We start from the raw sequence: 22,591 nt of genomic DNA on the forward strand, positions 1-22,591 counted from the left end.
GCTACTTCATTCGATAAGATGCACAAAAATATCCACACCATGAAGCTTATGCACGTTTTATTCATTGTGAGGATGTTTTTGTATATTTCATCTGTGAGATAAATTGTACGAGGGTGGTCTGAAAGGTTCTCGGCCTAACAATGAAAAAACGAATTTATAATTTCAAAATTATTTTTATTTTTCAACATAATATCCCTTAAGATTAATGCATTTATTCCAGCGATGCTCCAGAGCCATTATCCCGTCCCTGTAGTTGTTCTCAGTAAGATCAGCAAAATACCCCTCTACAGCTGCAATCACCTCTCGATTTTCGAAGAAAACACTGACCAGCGAGGAAGAGTTTTAGTTTTGGGAAGAGATATAAGTCAGAGGAAGCCAAATCTGGGAAATAGGGTGGATGTTCCAACAATTCATAGTGCAGATCCCTTAATTTTCCCATTGCCCAAACACCTTTGTGGGCAGGCGCGTTGTCCTAATGAAAGATGAATTTTTCTTCTGCAAACCTGAACTTTTCTCATGAATTTTTTCGTCTAGTTTGATTAAAAGATCGGAATAATATTCCCCGGTTATTGTTTTACCCTTTTCAAGATAATTAATAAAGAAAATGCCTTTAGCATCCCAAAACACCGATGTTTTGGGATGCTAAAGACCTTTCCTGCTGATGGAGCCGAGTTTCTCTTGTTTGGCGCTGAACAACCCACTGTTTTGACTGCTTTTCTTTGGATTTTGGTGTGTAATAGTGAATCCAAGTCGCATCCATTGTAATAAATCGACACACAAAATCAGTATTATTCTCGTGAAAACGCTCCAAATACTGTTCAGATATTTTCATGCGAGTGCGTTTTTGATCTGCTGCGAGAGCAAGCGCAGCATCCATCTTGCGCAAAGCATTTTCAAATCTTCATGCAAAATGTATCCTACACGTTTTGAAATGCCTATAGTCTCAGCAATTTCACGTACTTTGACTCGCCGGTCATCTAATACCATATCGTGCATTGATCAATGATTTCTGGTGTTGTTATACTTTTTGGACGTCCTTCACGTGGATCATCTTCAAGACTGGTACGGCCACGTATCAACTCAGCAACCCATTTCTTAATGGTTGAAAACGAATGAGAAGAGTCCCCATAAACTTTTATGAACTTAGAACGAATTTCTTTTGGCGTTAAACCTTCTTTTACAAAGAATTTTATAACTGCACGATACTCATTTATCCATTTCGAGGATAAAACTTTTGACAACACTTTTGCTTCAGATAGCTGTATAAATCAAACTACTTGATAGAATGACTTGCAATTTCACACGGATGCTTATGACAGATATATCAACTTAGAAAAAGAAAATCTTACCGATAGTTTTGCCATCTATGGTCGAGGCCGAGAACTTTTCAGACCACCCTCGTATTATGCCTTGTGTTGTCCATCGTTTTTGGTCTGATTGAAGGACTACCGCTGAGTTTTCTATCCCATCATTTAATATATTAATGAATTAACAGTTAGCATCTCATTATCTGTTTCAGTTTTTTATCTGTTCCCAGGAAATTTAATATTTTTTATGTAAAGTCAAACTCTATGAATAGTCATGTAATCATTATAATTCTAGGAGATTTTTTGGGAATTAAAGGTCTTCAAACAAAGATCTTTAATCCCCTAAATCCGTTGTAATCCCTGTATTGATAATGAATATTAAAACCCTCTAAATGGCATACGTTAGTTTATGTCTCTTTAACCCACATTTCTGTAAGTATTAAGAGATTATATTATAATCTAAATTGTTTAATATTAGTACAAAGTGTTTAATTTTATGTCTTATGTTTCTTTTCTTTAAATGCAATAATATTTTTTTTTCTAAAAGTTCATTAATTTTCAAAAAAGCTCATTTTTGAAGAAATTCTGTTTTTGTTAGCTCATTATAAACTATCACATTTATCGAACTTTTCATTAAAAATTTCATTTTGTAATTTTCTATACTTCGATACATTTTAGGATAGTATTAAAACTAATCGTTGCACCATCCAAATCGGATAAGCATATATTTACCAAATAATAATTTCCTTGTGAAAATATTTTTTTCCTTAAACTATACACTACGTCATTTTCGATTACACTTTTTATTAAGTTTTATATAGTACATTTCCTCCCAAAATTAAATAATATGCAAACTTTCATATATTTTGTATTTAACATAAATTGATGTGCGTTAAAGATTGTAATTGTTTTTACGATAGAATCACATTATCGTAGTGAATCTTAATGCATGAAAATTGACAATTGACATTTATGTCTTTAGGGGTGAAGCAAGATGCTTTTCATATTCCCCGCTATCTGTTGTGGTTACAGTGAGGGTAAAATTTATGAGCAGTTTTCTCGCCCTGAATGGGCATGGAGATTATACATCGCTATAGGAGGCTAATATAGCTTTTGGTCTTCTATATTTGAATATGTCCGTTGCCTCGTATGCTGCAGCTTGCTGAACCAAATCGTTGGGATGTGTGGACGTCTTTAGGAAAAACTTGGTTGCTGACGGTTGTAGAAAAGAGAAAATATAGGTAATATTTGTATCTCTATGAAGTTGATTGTTTCTAACATACCACAGGGCGTTCAGAATCGTTCTCAAGCACTTGTTCTGCACTCGTTGTATCTTGATAATGTTAGTATTAGAGGTGTGGCTCCAGGCTGGCGAGGCATAGGTGATTATAGGACGAATCGTCATCTGGTATAGTTGCAATTTGATTCTGTTGCTGAGCTTGCTATTTCTATTAATTAGCGGATAGATCTGAGCTATGGCTTTAGATGCTTTTGTTCACGCAGACTTAGTGTGCTGATTGAAAGATAGCTTTTTGTCGAGAATCACACCCAGGTAATTTGTTTCTGTCTGCCAGGGAATTTTAGTATTGAATAGTAACACATCTCCTACAGGAGACATTGGCCTTTTTGAGAAAAGAACGGCTGAGCTTTTCTGGGGGTTGACTTCCAATCTCCACTTAGAGAACCAACCCTCCAGCTTTAGAATGTTTTCTTGAAGCTGTCTGGTAATGAAATGGGGTCTGAGAGATCTGGTTAGTATTGCTGTATCGTCCGCATACAAGGCCAGCATGGAAAACATCGGATTGTGCGGGATGTCTGACATGCATACAGAAAACAGCAAGGGAGCAAGTAGAGATCCCTGCGGCACTCCAGCAAAGATGTGGCGCTGGGACGATGTAGAACCGTTGATTTTTACTTGCATTGATCTATTCTGAAGATATGAATGGATTAAGTGAACCATTTTTAGTGAGGTACCGGCTGAGATAAGTTTGTGCAGGAGTCCAGGAAAACAGCTCCCGTACACTGGCGTCAGTTGTAGCTGGTGGCGATGTATTCGAGAATTCTGCGGATTTGCTGGGTAGTAATATGGTGTTGCCTGAAACCAAACTGTTCTTTAGGGAGGATGTTTAGGTCATTTACTGAGGTTTGGAGTCGTGAGAGGATGACCTTCTCCGCAACCTTATCCAGATTGGAGATGAGACTGATTGGACGATAATTTTGCGGTAGGTATGGGTCTTTGCCTGGTTTATGTATAGGAATTATGTCAGCCAGTTTCCAGGTGGAAGGAAAATAGTGAAATCTTAAAATTGCATTTATTATACTGGTCAGGTGCACTACAGCTTTTCGAGGCAGCAGCTTGATCACCCTGTTTGAGATGTCGTCTGGTCCAGGAGCTTTATTGTTCTTACGTTTTTTAATAATATCATATAATTCAACATGTGATGCGGGTGCAATATGATCAGCACTGGTATCTGGGTGATTTAATGCATGCCTGACCTGTCTGTGGATTTTTTACAAGTGATTGAAATCTAAGTTGTTATAAGAAGGTTTGCACTGCTCCTCTAGATTCTTTGGTATGGCTTCAGCCTTATCTGCATCTGTGTGGACTAGGCCCTGGTTTGAGATTATGGGGGGATCTCTTTTTATTTTTGATGTTTCTCAGTAACCCCCAGATAGAGTGATCAATAGGTGAGATAGAGGCTAACTTTTTATCCCCAAACTTGGTTTCTATGAGTTTTAAGTCATCTCTTACTGCTCCATTCAATCTATTAAGCACTGTTTTGTCCTGAAGATCGTGAGTGTCACGAAATCTCTTCCTAGCTCTGTTCTTCTCTCTGATCAGGTCCATAATATCCTCAGGCAAACGACCAGGCTTGGGAACAGGAAAGTTACAACCGTTATAGCGGACTTAATCTGTTGGATAAGGCTAGTCACTGCAGATTCCACATCTTCTGGTGTGCATATGTGAGGGATAGGTCCAATTTGATCCCCAAGTGCTTTAGACAATCTCTCCCACGATATGCCTGAATGAGAGGGAGGAGACAGGCATTCTTGTTCTCCCAATTGCAGTAGAATTGGATTGTGATCCGACGATAGCTCGTTTAGTGATTTAAGGCTGTACTGTAGTTTAATGTCTTACAGGATAGCTATATCCAGGATGTCAGCAGTGCCAGACGTAATGAGATGAGTTGGTTCGGTAGGTCCAGCCATAACAGCATAGTTTGATCCTGTGTAGCTGGAAAGGATGCGACCGTTTTTATTGGTAGTTTTACTGTTCCAAGCAGGATGTTTTGCATTGAAGTCTCCAGCGATGACGACCGGTCCTTTTACTCCAAGGATGGCATCCAGATCTGAGGTCAATAATGTCTTTAATGGAGGGTTGTAAGCAGAAAAAATTTTAAGGTTTCCAATTGAGTTTGTGAGGACATTAATTCCTGTGATTTCGAGGGTTGGTGGTTGTAGGGTTGGTTATTGAATGATGGCTGATATAGTTTTTGATAAGGGTGGCTGTACCTCCACCTCTATACCCAAGTCTGTCGTTTCTGTAAATCTGATACCCTCTGATTTTTAGGGTGTCAGCAGGCCTTATTTAAAGGTAAAGGCATCTCAAAAATTTCGGACGATCCCTAGGCCACTTAATCGTGAGCGAAAGACCGCCCATCTCAGCGGTGGCTCCACTCAGTGATGGCCTTCACCTACCACCGAGCAGAACCGCCCACATTCCGAAGAAAAGCATTCACCGACAAAGCCCCTCAGCGGGCCGTGCCGGAGAATACTTTCCCCAGAGATTCAAATTGCTCCCTTAAGGCAAGAGACTAACTCATAACTCTCAGAATCTCAGCGCCCCTGGGAGTAACAGCATTACCCTCCAAGGGTATTGGATCTGAAAAGGTAGCATATAGTTCTTAAGTTCTTAAAAGAACTGGGCGATGGACTGAGTCCTTGACTCTTTATCCCGTCATCTGAATGAAGTAAATCTGTGTGGATGGGGTGTTATTGAGCTAAAAAGCTCTAGTCATGGCTGGGTAACGGCAATAGCCGAGCCTCAGTTAAAACTTCATTAGCTACAGCATTGCCATTTGTTACCCTGGAAGTCCTAAAAAGGACTATTCTCCTTATGACTGAACGCCTCTAAGTCAGAATCCCGTCTAGCCACTGCAACGATACCGTTCGTGCCTCGCGCGTTAAAAGGCAGCGCTAGCCGGAGTTGCTTTCGTACCGTCACGGTGCGATCGCTCTGGCGATGAGGCCACTAGAACGGAAGCATCAAGGCAGCCGTTGAGACTATGCGGCAGCTGCTTCCTACGCCGCACCTCGCTCAACGCTCAACGCTACTGACTGGATGGGCGAAGCAAATATGCTTTTATATTCCCCTTTGTCTGGGTTGGTGTACAGGTGAATGGGGTAGTTTTGAGCTTTATGCTCTCCCTTTGTGGGCAGTGTAGTTAGTTGATATCAGCTGGGAGTAGAATTGTTTTCGGTCTTTTGTGCTTATTGTAGACTGTCTCATCGTATTCTGAAGCTTGACTGATCAGTGGGTTAGGATGAGTGATTGCTCTGGTGAAATACTTCTCTGCTAGGTCGTGTAGTAGGGGGGCTATGTATGGTATTTTGGTCTCCCGATGGATCTGTGCATTTCTGACGTACCACGGTGCGTCCAAGATCATCCGAAGGCATTTATTTTGTATTCTCTGGAGTTTTAGGATATTAGACTGTGAGGTGTGGCTCCACGCTGGGGAGGCATACGTGATTACCGGGCGTAATACCATCTTGTATATTAGTAGTTTATTTTGTGTGTGAAGTTTACTTCGGCGGTTGATCATGGGGTATAGCTGTGCTATGGCTCTGGCTGTCTTGCTGCAGATGTGTTTAATGTGACTGTTGAATCTAAGTCTTTTGTCCAATCTAACTCCCAGATATGTGGTTTCTGCTTGCCATGGAATCTTTTTCCCATAGAGTTGGATGTCATCACTGATGAGTACTTTTCTTCTGGTGAAAAGCATCGCCGAGCTTTTGTGTGGATTGACCTGAATCCTCCAATCTGAGAACCACTTTGCAAGAGTGGAGATGCTATCCTGTAGTCTTTTGGTTGCCAGCTTGGGACTGAGAGATCTGGACAATATTGCCGTATCATCGGCATATAAGGCAGTGATGGTTGTTCTTGGGTTTTGTGGGATATCGGCTACATAGATTGAGAAGAGTAGGGGGGCCAGAAGAGAGCCTTGGGGTACGCCTGCCAGAATTTTTCTTCTGGATGATACAATTCCATTGATTTTTATTTGCATGTATCTGTCTGAGAGATAGGATTTGATCAGTCTGATGATGTTTATGGGTATGTTGGCTTTTATAAGCTTGTAGAGTAGGCCCTGGTGCCATACTTTGTCAAATGCCTTTGCTAGATCCAAGAAAACGGCTGCAGTGTGCTGGTTCCAATTAAAGCCGACTGTGATGTGTTCTACCAGGCGGTGTATTTGTTGAGTGGTACTGTGCTCCTTCCGGAAACCAAATTGTTCATTAGGGATGATTTTAAGTTTCTCTGTGGCGTCTTGTAGTCTGGTAAGGATAACTCTCTCTGCTATTTTGCCAAGGCTGGATATTAGACTAATGGGCCTGTAACTTTGGGGAAGATGTGGGTCATTTCCAGGCTTTTTTATCGGTGTTATATCAGCAATTTTCCAGGCTATGGGAAAATGTTGTAGTCTGATTATTGCATTTGTTATGTTGACTATATGGATTATGGCCTTTCTGGGAAGAATTTTTATGATTTTATTGGTGATTCCATCTGGTCCTGGGGCTTTTTTTGAATTTAAATGCTTGATGATGTTATATATTTCTGTTGGGGTGGTAGGAGTGATGTGGTCTGGGCAGTTCTCTGTTTGCTTTAAAGTATGCCTGACCTGCATATGAATATTATATATATGACTAATATTCAGGTTGTCATATGCAGGTCTGCACTGCTCCTCCAGACTGTCAGCCAGTGCATCAGCTTTGTCTCTATCCATGTGTGTTATTCCGTGCTTGGTCTGCATGGGGGGTAAGGGTTGATTTTTTCTACGGAGGATCTTCAAAAATTTCCATAAAGTATGATCAGCTTGGTTTAGGGATGTTAACTTCTTTTCCCATTCCTGGTTTCTATGATTTTGTAGTGCATCTCTTACTTTTCTGTTTAGGTTATTTAGGATAGTTTTGTCTTGTGGGGCTCTAGTGTTATGGTACCTCTTCCTGGCTTTATTTTTGGACTTGATTAAGTTGGTAATCTCCTCTGGGATTCTGCTGGTTGAATGGATGAGTGTAGTTCTGGTGACTGAAGCAATTGCTTTCTTGATTTGGTCTGTTAAGCTTTTTACTGCAGTGTCTATCTCTTCTTTTTTATGTATGATAGGTACTGGGCCGATGTGCTCTGGTAGGACATGGGACAGTTTGTCCCATGCTAAGAATGAGTGTAGTGGGGAGAATTGATCTAGTGTACCTAGTTTGAGTACTAGGGGATTATGATCTGATGACAATTCATTTACTGTTTCCAGCTGGTACTGATATTTGATATTCTTTAAAATAATGATGTCTAGCACGTCTGATCTGCCAATTGGGCTGTGATGGGTAGGCTCGACAGGTCCCACAACTGTGGCTGAGTTGGCTGCTGTGTAGTTGTGTAGAGTGTGGCCACTTGTATTAACTGTGGAGCTGTACCAGGCAGTGTGCTTCGCATTCAAATCTCCTGCCATAAGAATGGGGTCTGTGGAGCCTAGGATGGAATCTAGATCTGATATTAATAGGTGTTTGCTTGGTGGGTTGTAGGCTGCATATATCTTGATGCTTCCTGCATTTCTCGTGTGTACTTCTACTCCGGTAATCTCCAGGTTGGTGGTTGGTGGGTTGGGTATGGTATTGTGGTTGAGGTAGGGCTTGATGTAGATGGCTGTGCCTCCCCCTCTGGCACCTAGTCTGTCTGTTCTGTACATGGTGTACCCCCTTATTTTGGGGTTGTTAGCAGGTCTCAGGTGAGTCTCGCTAATCAGCATAATATCGGGGTTTCTTCTGAGTGCGAACTCTTGTAACTCAAGTGTTTTGTTGGTGAGGCCATTGGCATTCCAGGCAGTTATCAGGAGTGAGTTTGGTTGTATTTTAGTTGTGTTCATTGAGAGCTGCTAGTATGGAGTGGGTTCCTTGAAGGAATCTCTTCGTTGAGGATGACGATGGGTTTGTTTGGCTAAATTCTTGCAGCATAGTGGCTAATGAGGAGGTCAGAATTGCTGCTATGTTGGAGGTTTTCTGAGTGGTATGTGCTGCATTCTTGGGGCGAGCTGCTTCTGCGTAGGTTTTGGTGGGGAATTGTGGTCTTTCCTGACTTGTTTGGTTTAGTTTTCTTTGATCAGTCTCAATCTGCGATCTTTGGGTGCTAATCGGAGCAGGTGATTGGGGGGGTCTTGTTGCCCCACGGTTTTTCGGATGATGAATGCATCCTTTATAGTTGGCAGGATGGGGGCCACCGCAGTTGGCACATGTGGCTGGCGTGGTTCTTGGTTTGGAACAGGTAATAGTTGGGTGTTTTTCGCCACATTTGAGGCATCTGTACTCAGCTTTGCAGAGTTTTTGTGCATGGCCAAACTTTTGGCAGCGATGACATTGCCCTGCTGATGCTCTATTTCTTAGTGGTTCTGGGGTTATTCTTAGACCGCAGACGGCGGTTATTTCATAGATGTGTTTCTGTGTGTTGGGGACTTCCACTAGGACTAGTGGCATTGGTCGCTTGTCTGATCGGGTCATTCTGCTGACCTTGATAGGTGTTAGTCCGTGTTGGGTGAGGTCTGCTGCAATCTCCTCAGAGGTGATGCCTTCTGTGACTCCTCTGAGTACAACTTTAAGATTTTTTTCGCTGCTTAGTGCAAAAGTGTGATATTGTAGTTTGTTGTTGTCCATTATTTTTGTTATACCTCTGTAGTCTGTTACTGTTGTTGGCTGTATTTTAACCCCTTCGTCTGTGTTTCTGGCCCAGGAGTAATCAATATTGTGATCTCTAAGGTTTTGTGCTACTGTGGTCCATTTTTCTTTTTCCCGGAGAATTACAGGGGGGACCTTTTCCTTCTTTTCCGGGGCTGTTTGTGAGGGTGCGGCGTCTTCCATGTGGTCGTCCGTGGTTCTGCGTCTTTTCCCTGTGTGTTCTTCTGTGACGTTTGTCTGTTTTAAGTTCTCGGGTGGGCTGGAGGTCGTGTTGTTTGTTTCTCTCTCGTCATCTTCGATGTCTTCTGGTTCATCTGTGTGTGCGTACAAGTTTAGAAAACCTGGCCACTCGGTGTCGAATTTTTTTAAGGATTAACTTAAATAACTCTAGTGCTTGATCTCTGTTTAGGTGTTGTAGTAAATCTTCGAAGCTTTCCATTTTGGTGCGTGTATGGTTTTTCCGTTGCGGTTTTGTTGCTATTTGTATATCGCTTGAAATAAATAAAGTTACTAAACCTTACCTTGGTAGGTTCTTTCATTCCACTTTAGTCCTTGGTCATGGAGGTCCGTTTTTGAACCACTATGATATTTTCACTGTATATGATGTAATCCAATGTTAATCGCGTAGTCCGTTCTTGATCCGACACTCGCTACCAATCTAATCTCCAAAAATCTTACACTCGATCAATCACTAGATCTCAGGCAATTCTAAAACCTTGAACTGCTGCGTGAATTTCACAATCCCTACGCCGCACCATTCAGGTGTGATCCCATTCAATAAATATTACAATAATAATATAAAGGTGTATAGAAAAACTTTAAAATTTATTTTTAAAATTATCTAAATCTTAATTATTTGACAAAAATATTCACATCAAATTAAACTTACCTATATATTATATATACAATACTAATGAGTTTTATATATTTGGATTAAAAAAATGCGATAATGGGGTTAGCGTATAGGAATGTCTGTACATTTTTGTTTCACGAAAAAAAAATCATAGAAACAATAAAATTTAACTTGAGTTTACGACATCGACCAAAACTGCTGCGTTATGCTGGACTTCCAGATATGCCTTATTTCAAATCCACCATGCGTTTTGAAAATAATAAGAAAATGACTTTCCGTGTTTGTCTTCAACTACATAAGTCAAAGGTCAGAGCATAAATCAGCCAAATCCCTCTTATTACACGAGAGATAATGCATCGTCCCCCTATCAGATCAAATTCTTCCACGTCTGTGGACAGTTATCCCTGGGTGGGCGGTAGGAAAACGAGGGTCATTTCTGCATTTCGTTCTCTTCCGTACACGAAACGACAAACAAACAACAGTCGACGGTGACATTCAAACCCCGTAGTTTCACAAGCAACTTTATTGTTTTCGTTGGGACGCGCGTGCAGATATGAAATACTCGAAACAGGAACGACTTTTGACTCGGAATTTCAATGAGGGTCCAGTCGCGGATGGAATGTGCTGTACGGGATAGAATGAAGGATTCTATGGAGATTAATGAACCTGCCAAGATTAGCTCCCACTCCCCTCTTATCATGTGATATGTGATCGTGCAGATACCGCTTCTTCTGCCATCCTTGTAAACGACTCGCCTTTATAAATACCAAACCACGCTCAGTGACTTTTACCGATCAGTGCACCGATGTGTTACTGCAGCTGCAAAATATTGTGCAAATAAAAACTGTTATTAATTTATTCAAAATTGTTCATTAATATTTTAAAATGTTGCTATAAAATATTTCGAATTCATGTGAATTCGAGTCTCGTGTATTTGCGTGTTTGTGGTTCATAAAGTTTGGAACTTTTAATGATCTGGTTGAAGTTCATTTCGCTGACAAAAAAATAAATAAATGGAAATAAACATCTAATACCTCCCTTGTAGTGTAGTATGTTAATAGTAGTTCTTCACCCAGACATAGCAATGAGCACTCGCGTACTTTTTTTTGTTATTAGTTACTTAACTTACTAATGATAAAATGCCCCAATAAATCTTTAGATGTTTTACGTATCTCAATAATGCAAAAAATGTAATAAAAATTAGTTGATGAGTGACCTGTTTGATTTAAAACCAACTTTATACAATTTATGCAATTACAATTCATATTTAGAAATCTAATGGGACCAATAAAAATATAATAACGCCGTATTACATTGGCGAACATTGGAGTGCATCCTTTTATAAAAGATGCTTAAGCCTAAACTTGAATCATGATTGGTAGAATCTAGATTTTCCAGTTGAATTCTGATAATTCGATTACAAGAGTTACATCACAACTGAAGAGCTAATGTATGTTGGAGTATTGTCTAAAACATTTCTTACCAACATACTCCCCTTGATTCTCTGTGGAGGGGCCTTCATGATTTACGCTCATGCGTAGACCCACACTTACCGTGCAGGTCCATAACAAATCTGATGGATGGTTGGTTCATCCTTTTTCCTGAGTGTCCTATGTCTACATTTGATTGGGAAGATCTGATATAGGTTCCTCACGCTATAGATGGGATTTGAACCCGGATCGTTTCTACCAAAGTGCTTGCCTAAACCAACTGAGCTACTCTATACAGGTTATTCATAAGAATCTCAAGTTTTAGGCTTATTATTACGGGCGATATGACAACAGTACGCCTAGATTTCCTAATTTAGCTATAATTTAAATGGATTCTTTCAACTCTTCAAAGCCATTTCTATTACAAAAATGGTAGCAAATATCAGAATGTGAAAAATGTATGGTTTTGTAATGGTCTTTATAAATCATCAGACTTATTTTAATTGGAATTCAATGAATAGATGGAAAACCTAATAACATCGTGTAGACAAGCTTTGATGTTTTTGTTCATTGCGTTATTTGATGTTATAAAAAAGTCTGTATCGATAAATCTGCAGCAATGCATTTGATATGCCATAAGGAATTAGGTTGTTTTGAAGTTAAAAAAAAATAGAAAAAAATGAAAATATTGATCAATAGATGTTATGGGCATATTTACAAACTCATTCTCAGAAATGTCAATAATCCCAAGGGTTCTTTTCGTATTTCTATTGATTTCATAACCACCAACTTTTGGTGAATTAAATATTGAGGGAAAAATAATATCCGTTGATGGGCTATGATGTAATCGTTGCACACCATTGGCATTCGACTCACATCAATGCTGGTGTGAGTTGAATGCCAATATTACGATTTTTTCTTATATACAGAACATTTTGTAGCTTCGCAGCTGTTTCATTTATGTATGGAAACAGTAACAGGACTGCCCTAAATATGTACACCGAACCTACAGAAGCATGTTTTAAACAAACTAGATTTCTCAGTTTAAGGGGCCGAATTTACTGGTATCGAGACTATCATTTTTCTATCATTATCTCCTGCAGCCGCCTTCCTTACGTCACCCATCCATCACCACCGTCACGTGTCCTCAGGGGGATGGGCCGTCCCTGCTTGCCGACAAGTGACCTCCAATCCATTCTGAGGACGTGACCAGAAAGTTAATAGGATGCTAAAAGGGTAGATTTCCCTTTGTTTCCTCCCTACTCTTCTAAAATAAAGCCTTAAATTAGCCAAATTATGAATTTTTCTTACAACGTCTGCATATCTGGAATACTTTCTCCATCTTTCTTTTTGTGCATGGAATGAATAAATATGAACGCAGCGATTCTTTTAAGTGGATCGTGAGTCGCCTTTCTTCGAGTTTAGAAATGATATTCAAAGTTCTAAATGTTTGTATTTTTACAGGGATAAACCCTTGACCTGAAATGACTTGGCAAAGAAATAGTCCAACCGCATCATGTTGTTTTTATTGTTATCATGCAAGAAACATCAGCATTCAGGGCTGGTCTCTCTCTCTCTCTCTCTCTCACTTTTTTTTTTTTTGTCTGCAGAAGCATCTCATTCAGATTTGCTGTTTCGATATCATTGACCAGACCAGACAAATAATAAATCATTTTCTCTCACGCACTGCTGTCTCTGATAGATTTATTTCGTGATTCAGCATTGTTGCTTCTTCTCTACATGTTGATACATTGTATTTTTTTGTGTAACCTTTAAGCAAATTCAAACACTTATCTACTCACTACGTTGGAAAAAACAAAGGAAAGCCTATCACGAACAGTCAATTGCATCATACAACTACTGCGCGGCGCTAACACACACACACACACACACACATACACACACACACATTCCCTCCCACGACTTTGAAATTCCACTAAAGTTATTTGCATACCATAAACGAGAAATCGATCAATGACTATGAAAACCATACTTGTTTGTGTGTTAAGTCATTTATCTGACGAATGTCTATAATGCGTAGGATGTGAATGATTTTATCGACGAACCCCTCTACTGGTTTCATAGTTTCCTGCATTCAGAAGAGGAAAATGAAACAAATTGGATCTATCCTCCTATTTACTAAGCTATTCTTTCTTTTTTGTTATTAGAAACCAACAAATGATAATCTTCTAGAATTTACAGAAGGTTAGGGAAACAATTACAATATAGACTTCGCTTCTTATGCTTTACATTTTGGGGGAATTTAATCATTTAAATAATAATAAAAAAATAATCTCAGAATAATTTACATTATCCACAAATATTACAGTTAGACTGTGAACTTTAGCTTTATTCAATTTTAGGGGTGAATTTAGTAAGAATTATCAGGGTATAAGTCCGACCACAGAAGCAAGAGCTCTCGTTGGCAGACTGCCAAGAAGAATCGATTCATGCTGAAGGGGGAGAAAGAAATAAAGCATGTACGAATTGGTCCCCAACATGCGAAATCACGTGCTTTATAGATAAAATTTCCCAACTGTTATACAAGCAAAAGTAGTTACCACTTTAAAAACGATAATGTCCATAAAAGAAAAGCTAAATTTTCCGACCTGTAATAATAAACAAACGCATCCCATAAGATGGATTGATTACCCTATTACCGGAATGGATTCTGAGACCATGACTATCGCTACAACTACAGTCATAGTCTCAGACGCTGTTACTAAGTGCTCAGTAACCTCTATATACATGTAGACTAGTCGTAATAATTGTGGTGGTTTTCCCTTTCGGTCATTTCCGACCCTAGACGACTTTGCAGGCATTGCCCACAAAGTGTTCTTGGTGAAATTTTTACAGGGTAGTTCTTTGCTGTTCTCTCCCCCCCCCTCCCAATTTTATCCTGTTTCGGGACCGGCATATGGCTGGTACGTATTCATGACTGTAATCCATGTGTGTTCAAAGGATCTGTTGGACTGTTCTGGGGAACGAAAAACCGGAGTTTCCTGTTAAAAAAAAAAAAAAAAAAACTCTGTATGAGACCGGCTAACACACCTTTGGTCAAAAGAGACCAGATAATGGTTCCTCACGTCACTGACAGGAATCGAACCCAGATCTTTTCGACCAAAATGCTTCGTTTATATTAACTGAGCTACGGAGGTTTGTAGTACGTGTATTGCAAGCTTATATTTACACGTAGGTATAAAACTAAAATTAAAATAATAATATAATTTTTTGTTAAATATAATTAAAATTATAATTTATTGAGATTTTTTCCAAACTTTTTTATAAAGTAAAAAATATTTAATACTAAGTTAATACACCTTTTTCTTATTTGTATAATAAACTATATGGTTTTGTAACTTGAAAGTTACAAAACTTAAATATAACAATTTAACAAAAATAACAATTTTATAACTTAAAAGTTATAAAGTTTGTTATTTTATAACTTGAAAGTTATAAAATAACAAAAAAATAATGTTATTTTATAACTTGAAAGTTATAAAATAACATTATAACAAAATAAAATATAAAATTTCCTATTATTTTATAACTTTCAAGTTATAAAATAACAAACTTTATATACATGCATAGCTAAATGTCATATTCCTTTCAAATACAAACTTCGTTGATTTATAAAATCATATTTCGCTCATTTATCTTAGGTAAATAAAACAGTGCATATTTACATACAAAGAGGGATCAAGTCAGAGTAATCAAACGACTCGCCCATTCCGTCAATTAGCAATGAGAGAACTTAACACTTCCTCCAGATAATAAGATAAGCAGGAGGCTAAAACATATCCGGAAAAGGCAGTAGCCGAGAACAATTTAACATCTCATTCCACAAGAACCATGCCGTCTGACAGCTGACACGCCTCCTGTCGGATGACATCTGACTTAATAATAAAATTATATGAAATGGGAGGAACCCTTGCAACTCTGTTAATTAAATAGGACGCTAGATGGCTCTCACGTGGCATTTTGCTTTTGGGGGAATACTTACCATATTTATTTCCTAAATGAACCGGGCACTTAGAAGCTATCGGTTTCTCTTGGCGTGTCGGATAAACACGTGATTGAAAAGCTATGTATATTTTTACTAAATACTAACAATAACCAGTCACGCTCTAAGTTACACGTGATGTTGTCATAGCAACTGATCAGCTTTTTCAGTAGGCTATTGTTGTCAACTTTATTGCTGTTATATATAGGAAGTATCTGCCGAGTTTGAAACAGAGCACTAAAAATGTATTTTTTTTAAACTATTTGGCAGAGAAATAAAAATTGACAAAAAAGAGCTGAATTTTAAAGCAATAAATGTTTTACGATTTGTGCACGTATTTCATGATTGTATAAAAATAATAAATACATAAAATACTCGTATATGATAGTAGACTTTTGTCAATCAAAAATAAAAACAGCTTCGTTCTAATACCTCAATTTTTTTTTTTTTTTCAGAAAAGAAATACAAAAATACTGAAGTGATGACTTGTCATCCATAAAATCGAAGAACAAGTTTCTTTCATTATTATTAATAATAATCTTTCAATTTTTAAATAGGATTACTAAAAACGTATTAGTCAACGGCATGGCAATATCATTTCACTTTTATTTAAATTCACTAGATCTTTTCAAATATCTCGTCTTATCTTTAATATTAAAAAAAAAAGTGGGAAGGATTGATATTTTTGTGTTGTTTTATTATTGAGTTTCTACTCAAGTCTTATTCGTCTTCTTGTAGATTTTTTTTTCTGATTTTCGGCCATATTTTACTTTTCTGAAACACGTGTCCACATTGTTGCCTCACGATATATTGTCTCTAATAGCAACAGCAGCAATAAAAAATCAAATTGTTAATTTACCTGAAATTCGCATTTGCTGACCATATCGTCTGCCAAATGCAGTAATTGTTACCATCGTTTAAAAACAGCCGAATTTCTTTATCCAGAGTATGAAAGCAGCGGTTTAGCAAGCCGCACGAATTGTGCCTCTGGCCTGAAATAACCATTGGATACGCATAACATGGGAAACTTCTTAAATTTCTTTCATAAACAGGTGTGAACATTTTTCATTTCTAACTGAAAATTCGGGATGAAAACCCGACAAAATATCTACAGCCGTCACGCCCTCTGGTGTCGCTATTAATTAAGTGACAACAGGTTTACGAACTGCCACGTTTCTCGGCTTCCAGGAGGGAAGGTCAACAGGCGTACCATGGGCTGGACAGGGCAGAACGGCATGCGTTCATTTGAAGCAGCTACACCACGGAACTGGGAGTGGGGGATAAAGGGGGGGGCAGAAAACGGAAAGGGGATGGAACAAGATGTCCCACGCTATCTGCAGTAGGGAAGTATTTCAGCCTTGAGACCAGTTTACCAAAGTGCATAAGAGGAGATAATTAATGACCGGGTGTAAAACAGGGTTGTGGTGGTCGGAGCGATTAGTGACTTCTGTCGTTTCCAATTTCCTCCACTGGGCGGCGCTGATGAGTTCATTTTTTCGAGACTCTTAGACGTGAACAACAAAATTAAAAAAAAAACAGCAAGGAAAAAATCGCGATAGTATTAAGTATTAAAAAAGTTCAAAGCACAAATTAAAAATTAAAAAAAAATATAAATTATTATTATTATTATTATTATTATTATTATTATTATTATTATTATTATTCACACTGCGTATTTCAAGATGCCAAATAGATAAAATGATGGCTTGTAATGTAATGGTTCAATCTAGCATCATCAAAGAACCACTGTAGCTGAGTAAGACAATGATTCCCTATACTGAAAGATGTTGGTTCGAATCCTGTCTTGGACATACACAAAAAAACTTGTATAAGAACTTTTCAACTAAGGTGATAGCTGCTTTGACACGGAAGTAGCTGATTTTGTCCTCCCGAGAAGTGGGGTTTTTCATTCTCGCAAGAACACACTCGATTTGCAGACAATATATTCTAATGAATATGAAGACTGAAACCACTTTATTCTACTAAATTGTGATTGCGGAAACCAAGAATACTCGGAAGGTTATGGATGTTTAAAGGTCCAAAAATGTCGAAAAGAAACAACCGCTTCGCTGAATCAGTAAAGGATGGTATTTTCACAAGAATCTTTGTCTACAAATTCGTGTTCTCTCTCTCTCTCTCTCTCTCTCTCTCTCTCTCTCTCTCTCTCTCTATATATATATATATATATATATATATATAAACAGAATAAACCAGGTGCAGCACACACACACACTGCGGCACTCTTAAGTAACTACGCTTGCCGCCTGATGGCCTTATTTTCTTCGGCATATTTCCCACGAAGGTATCTTGACGGTTTCAAACAGACACAATATCGACTGCCGTTAATAAAACCGCAGCATGCATTAAAGATGGAAGAATGAAAGTCCATCTGATCGATTATAAAAGCGGATTAAAATTTAAAACCATCGCAAAATTTTCTTTTTTGGTGTATTTCTATGAAGAAAAAACTATTCTGGTTTTTTAAATAAAAAACACTTTCTTTTAAATATAAAATCTACAAATTACAGCCTGCGTTGAAATTATGGTTCGGTTCTTATACCCAAGAGTTCCGGAAGAGGTTCTAAATATCACACCGAAATTTCATAAAATAATAAATTTTTATTGACCTTTTTTTTTTTTTTGTAAAATGAAAAAAAAAAAAAAATACATATACTGTACAATCATGATTTTAAAATTAGGAAAATTATGTAAAATATATATTTTAAGCATTAACGTTTCAGACATGCCAGAATGTGAAAAGGTTGATACCTCGGTTTCAGTGGGAGTTGGGGGGGGGGGGAGTGATTGTTTTTCTCCATTTTTGACAATGATAATAATACATACCATCTGTTTCGTGTCTGCTAACCCAACTTCTATTTTTCGCCCTACAAACTCCCTAACTTATATCTGGCTTTTTGTTCCCTGTTAGGTTACCCTCGAACTCAAAAAGATTTCTTCAAAAAAAAAAAAAAAAAAAAGAAAAGAAAGAAAGAAGTTTACACTCTTGTCTCTTTTCGCTCTGCGAAACGCTGTTAGAGATAAACACGCGCGCACACAAAGGAGCAGCACGAGAGAAGATGGATGTGGATCATTTCCGGGATTTGACGGCCCACAGCCACCATCAACAGATCAGCGTCCCATGGCTGGAGCGCCTGACCCCTCGTCACCACAGGGGAAAAAAAAAATAAAAATAAAGAAAATAAAAGGAAAAAAAAAATTATCGGTAAAACGAAGGTCGTACTGCCGTCGAACATTCCGAGCCATATCAGCGGCAATTACGGCAGGGCTGGTAAACGCCTTTGGGAGGAAGTTGTGCCCTCGTGCGGCCGTAGATAGGGCTGCCAAAATTTGTCATGGTCGGCAGAGGGTGGCTTTGCAGTTTTCTCCCCACTTTGCTTTCCATTCCCCCCTTTCCCCCCCTTTTTTTGAGGCTGTGCGTCTGTGTATGCCTACATGCACGCGCACCTGGTAATAAATCGATATTCTTGAGCAAGGATAAGTAACATTTAACTACGTGTTTTCCTCAGTCACATTAATAATTATAGTTATCTGCTAGGATACTCCAGAACCAACCATCCGATCCTAAGAAAAACTGAGTAAGGTTAGTCCAATAGGAATAACCGGAATAGGGTTATTCTTGGCTGGTGTATCCAGCAAAGTTGTAGCTTCTAGTACTATGGGAATACACACCATTCGTTCCGTACTGCACAAAAAAAAAAAAAAAAAAAAGCTAATGTTCATGATGCATAAAATTCTTTTTATATCTCTTATGAAAAATAATTACGTTACACAGACATCTGGGAGGATGTATAAGTTTAAAAATAAACAAAATAAACAAATGAGCTCGTATGAAATCGTCGTACATTACTATCGACCTTATTTGCATATAAATATATGTTTACACGACCGAAAAATAACGGAGCAATGGAAGAACCATTTTCGTAACTGCACAAAATGTATTGTGATTAAAAAATAATTATTTAACACGATTTAGTATAGATATATGGAAATGACAACAAAGGGAAAACAATCTCTGTAAGCAAGCAGTTATAGCAACAGAGATCGTCAAAAGAAGCATCTTCATTTATATTCTTTCCATAAAAAAGAGGATTTTCTTTTTTTTAGTAAATAAATGTAAATTAAATGCTTCAAAACTGATACTTGCCTACTGAAGAAATATCAGCTTGACATAAGTCTTTTTAAGGAATTAAAACGTCTATATTTGATTGAACTGTTTATTGTAATACATGTTATATGACCAAAAGATTATCAGCGTTAGCTGTTGGCATATCAATTTTAAAATGTAGGATTGATGGTTGAAATCGAGAAAAGTGAATCTTGCTTTAAGATTTGAACTGTTTGAAATTCACGCACAAACCTGTAGGACCATAGACAATTGCCTTCTGCTGTAAAAGAAAAACAAATTCTAGATTATACAGTTTTCCTTGGATTCCATATCTTTTTAATGTGCTGTTATTCCGACTGCGCCACTAACTGTGAGCTATTAAAAAAAAAAAAAAAAAAAAAAAAAAAACAATTCTAGAAGTGATTATTTCTAACAGCTAGAAAATAGATTCCAGTTTCAGGTCTCTATTTGGATTTAGCATGATATAATGAATCGGTATCAGTCACGTGAGAACCATTCTGGGAAGGAAAAAATGCTAAAAATATCTAATTGACAGATCCATACGATTACAAACTGGTTAGATGATATCTATAGCTATACAGTAATAGCATAGTTGCTCAATACAGTTTCATCCATCGGACAGTGCACTATGAGATCAAAATGAGTTCATAGTTTGCTACTTGGAGAAGTGAAAAAAAAAAAGGAGCAGTTTTCATTTTCGCGGATTAAGATCCACGTGGTGTGCTTTGATTTTCGGAATATCAAACCATGTCACCGAATACGCTGAAGAGATAGTTAACAACTACAATAAAAAAGACAGAAGAAAGATATATTTTATGTCAAGTACATCTATATAATTATTATGTAGTTCCTTATATACGAATGATTGACATCTTATTTGCCTTTTCTTTTCCTCATTATGCACAGGCTTTTCATCCCTGTGCACAATTCTGCGCCTGATAAAAGCTAAACATCTGTTTGATATTCAGAGTCTTTTACATAACTGAATACAAAATATGTTCTTAAGATGCGTTAATATTTACAGATACTCAACACACACACACACACACACACACACACACACACACACACACACACACACACACACACACACACACACACACACACACACACACACACACACACACACACACACACACACACAATGCGTCGTTTTAAAGATTGCACTCCTTAAACGTATCTATGGTTGTTGAAAGCCCTTCACTTTCTGTACATAAAAATGATTATCTTTAAGATGTTTGGGAAAACGTAAAGGTTTATTAATTCAACTATCAGAAAAGCGATTTATTTATTTATCTGGTCGACTTTTGACCTCTGTAAAACAGTTATTGTTTTTCGTGATGCCCGAAATAACAAGCTATTCTCATAACTCAGATCTGAGGATTGCGAGTGACCACTGCAAGGCAGCAGTGCCACAACCTCAGTGGTAGAAATCTTGAAAAAGATAAGAATGTACGTGCATACTGCAAGCACTTTATTTGAAAGGAATCCCAGAGAGAAATTGGGGAAATGGGGGGGGGGGGGGCAGAAGAGGAAAGACTTTGAGTGACCAAGTTTCCAGTCGTTAAAATGAAAGATTAAAAACACCCCAAATGTCGTGTATAAGACATTCACTTGTCTTGCATCTAGATAAGATGTTCTACAAACCTTCAAGATATAACTGGAATTTCCAACCGCTGACAGCGCATGCTCAGATCTATTCTTACCGAATCGCTGCCAGGTATCATCACCCACGAAACCAACTACACACTGCTACTACCAAGTGCTTATATATTAAAAAAAAAGGAAAGAAAAAACGTGTAGGGATCGACGGTAAGGGGGGAAAAAGACGGAGGGTCGAAAGCCCTTGAGGTGAGTACACTTTCCGGTGCTGATGGTGCTGTAGAAAACCAGTGTTGGGATACGAAAACGATAACAGACCCCTCCATCCATTCATCACGGCTGACAGGTCATCACCGCTTATCAGGACAAGCGCGTGCAATTCATAGATCCGCGGCCAGGCTACGTTGTCATCTTTCTGTTGTCGCTTTAAATCCACCCCCTCCCTCCCTTCTCCTCTCCATGTTGTGTGCTCTCTCTCTCCTCTGTTCATCTTCGCTAAATGGGCCTACTTTGTATACTCCAATATCGTACAGTAGTCGGAGCACGAGGTGATTACGCACCCCAGCTCTGCCGACAAACAGCCATATGACGGCAGTAAATGTCTTAGCGCTCGTTGTATAGACCAGATCGCGGGTCAGATGGCCCCTCAGGTGGATATTAAGTTTTCGCAAAAGGGGCTGGAGGGGCAAGAATGGCACAACTCGACGATCCAACCACGGACGACTTGCCACCGAGACAGAAATGAAGCTACCCTCCACCGTAAATCGCTATTTATTGGCCAGTAAAAGTTACAGCGTTCATGCAGCGCGCCCACCATTCATGATTCGAGATGAAGAAGATCCAGCGAAAGCGAAAAAGCCGATAAAAGGGTTTTCCAGGTAAAGAAGAAAAAAAAAAAAATTTGCAGACCGTGTTGTCTCAAGCGGAAGACCGGCTTGTGCCCTCATCGTTGCTTCGAAATAAACTATTACGGGGGAAGTAAGGACTCGTGTATCGATTAGCAAACCACGTACTTCGTCGACCACCTATTAAAGAACACTCAATATACAACAGGGCTTTCCAAACTGTGGCGCACGCATGCGCCTTCTAGGAAAAGGCGAATTGATTTTCGGATAACAACTTCAATCACATAATTTGCAGTGCAGTGCTATGGTGCATTTTTTTTTTTTTTTTTTTTTTTTTTTGCTAGGACGTTCACTACTTGCACGTCTCTCACATTTATTCATGATTGGGATTTCAGTAAGTAAACAGATATTTAAATTAAATTTTCGTGTTTCCAAATATTATACATGTAGAAATCTGAAACCTTCA

The 22,591-nt window shown here is 38.4% G+C and overlaps 1 protein-coding gene across 1 annotated transcript in view; it reads right to left on the bottom strand.

Annotated features, from left to right (window-relative positions):
- LOC150110495 (protein O-mannosyl-transferase TMTC2-like) overlaps positions 1-9,428 on the bottom strand; it is a 120,231-nt gene extending 110,803 nt beyond the window's left edge. The window contains exon 1 of the mRNA XM_090399873.1: positions 9,239-9,428. Coding sequence (XP_090255999.1) covers positions 9,239-9,428 — 190 coding nt within the window. The remainder of the gene's footprint in view (positions 1-9,238) is intronic.
- Positions 9,429-22,591: the final 13,163 nt, after the last annotated feature.

This window comes from Typopeltis vanoorti, chromosome 1 (genome assembly GCF_054136105.1).
Source record: "Typopeltis vanoorti isolate ZY-2024b chromosome 1, IOZ_Tvanoo_1.0, whole genome shotgun sequence".
NCBI classification, from domain to species: domain Eukaryota; kingdom Metazoa; phylum Arthropoda; class Arachnida; order Uropygi; family Thelyphonidae; genus Typopeltis; species Typopeltis vanoorti.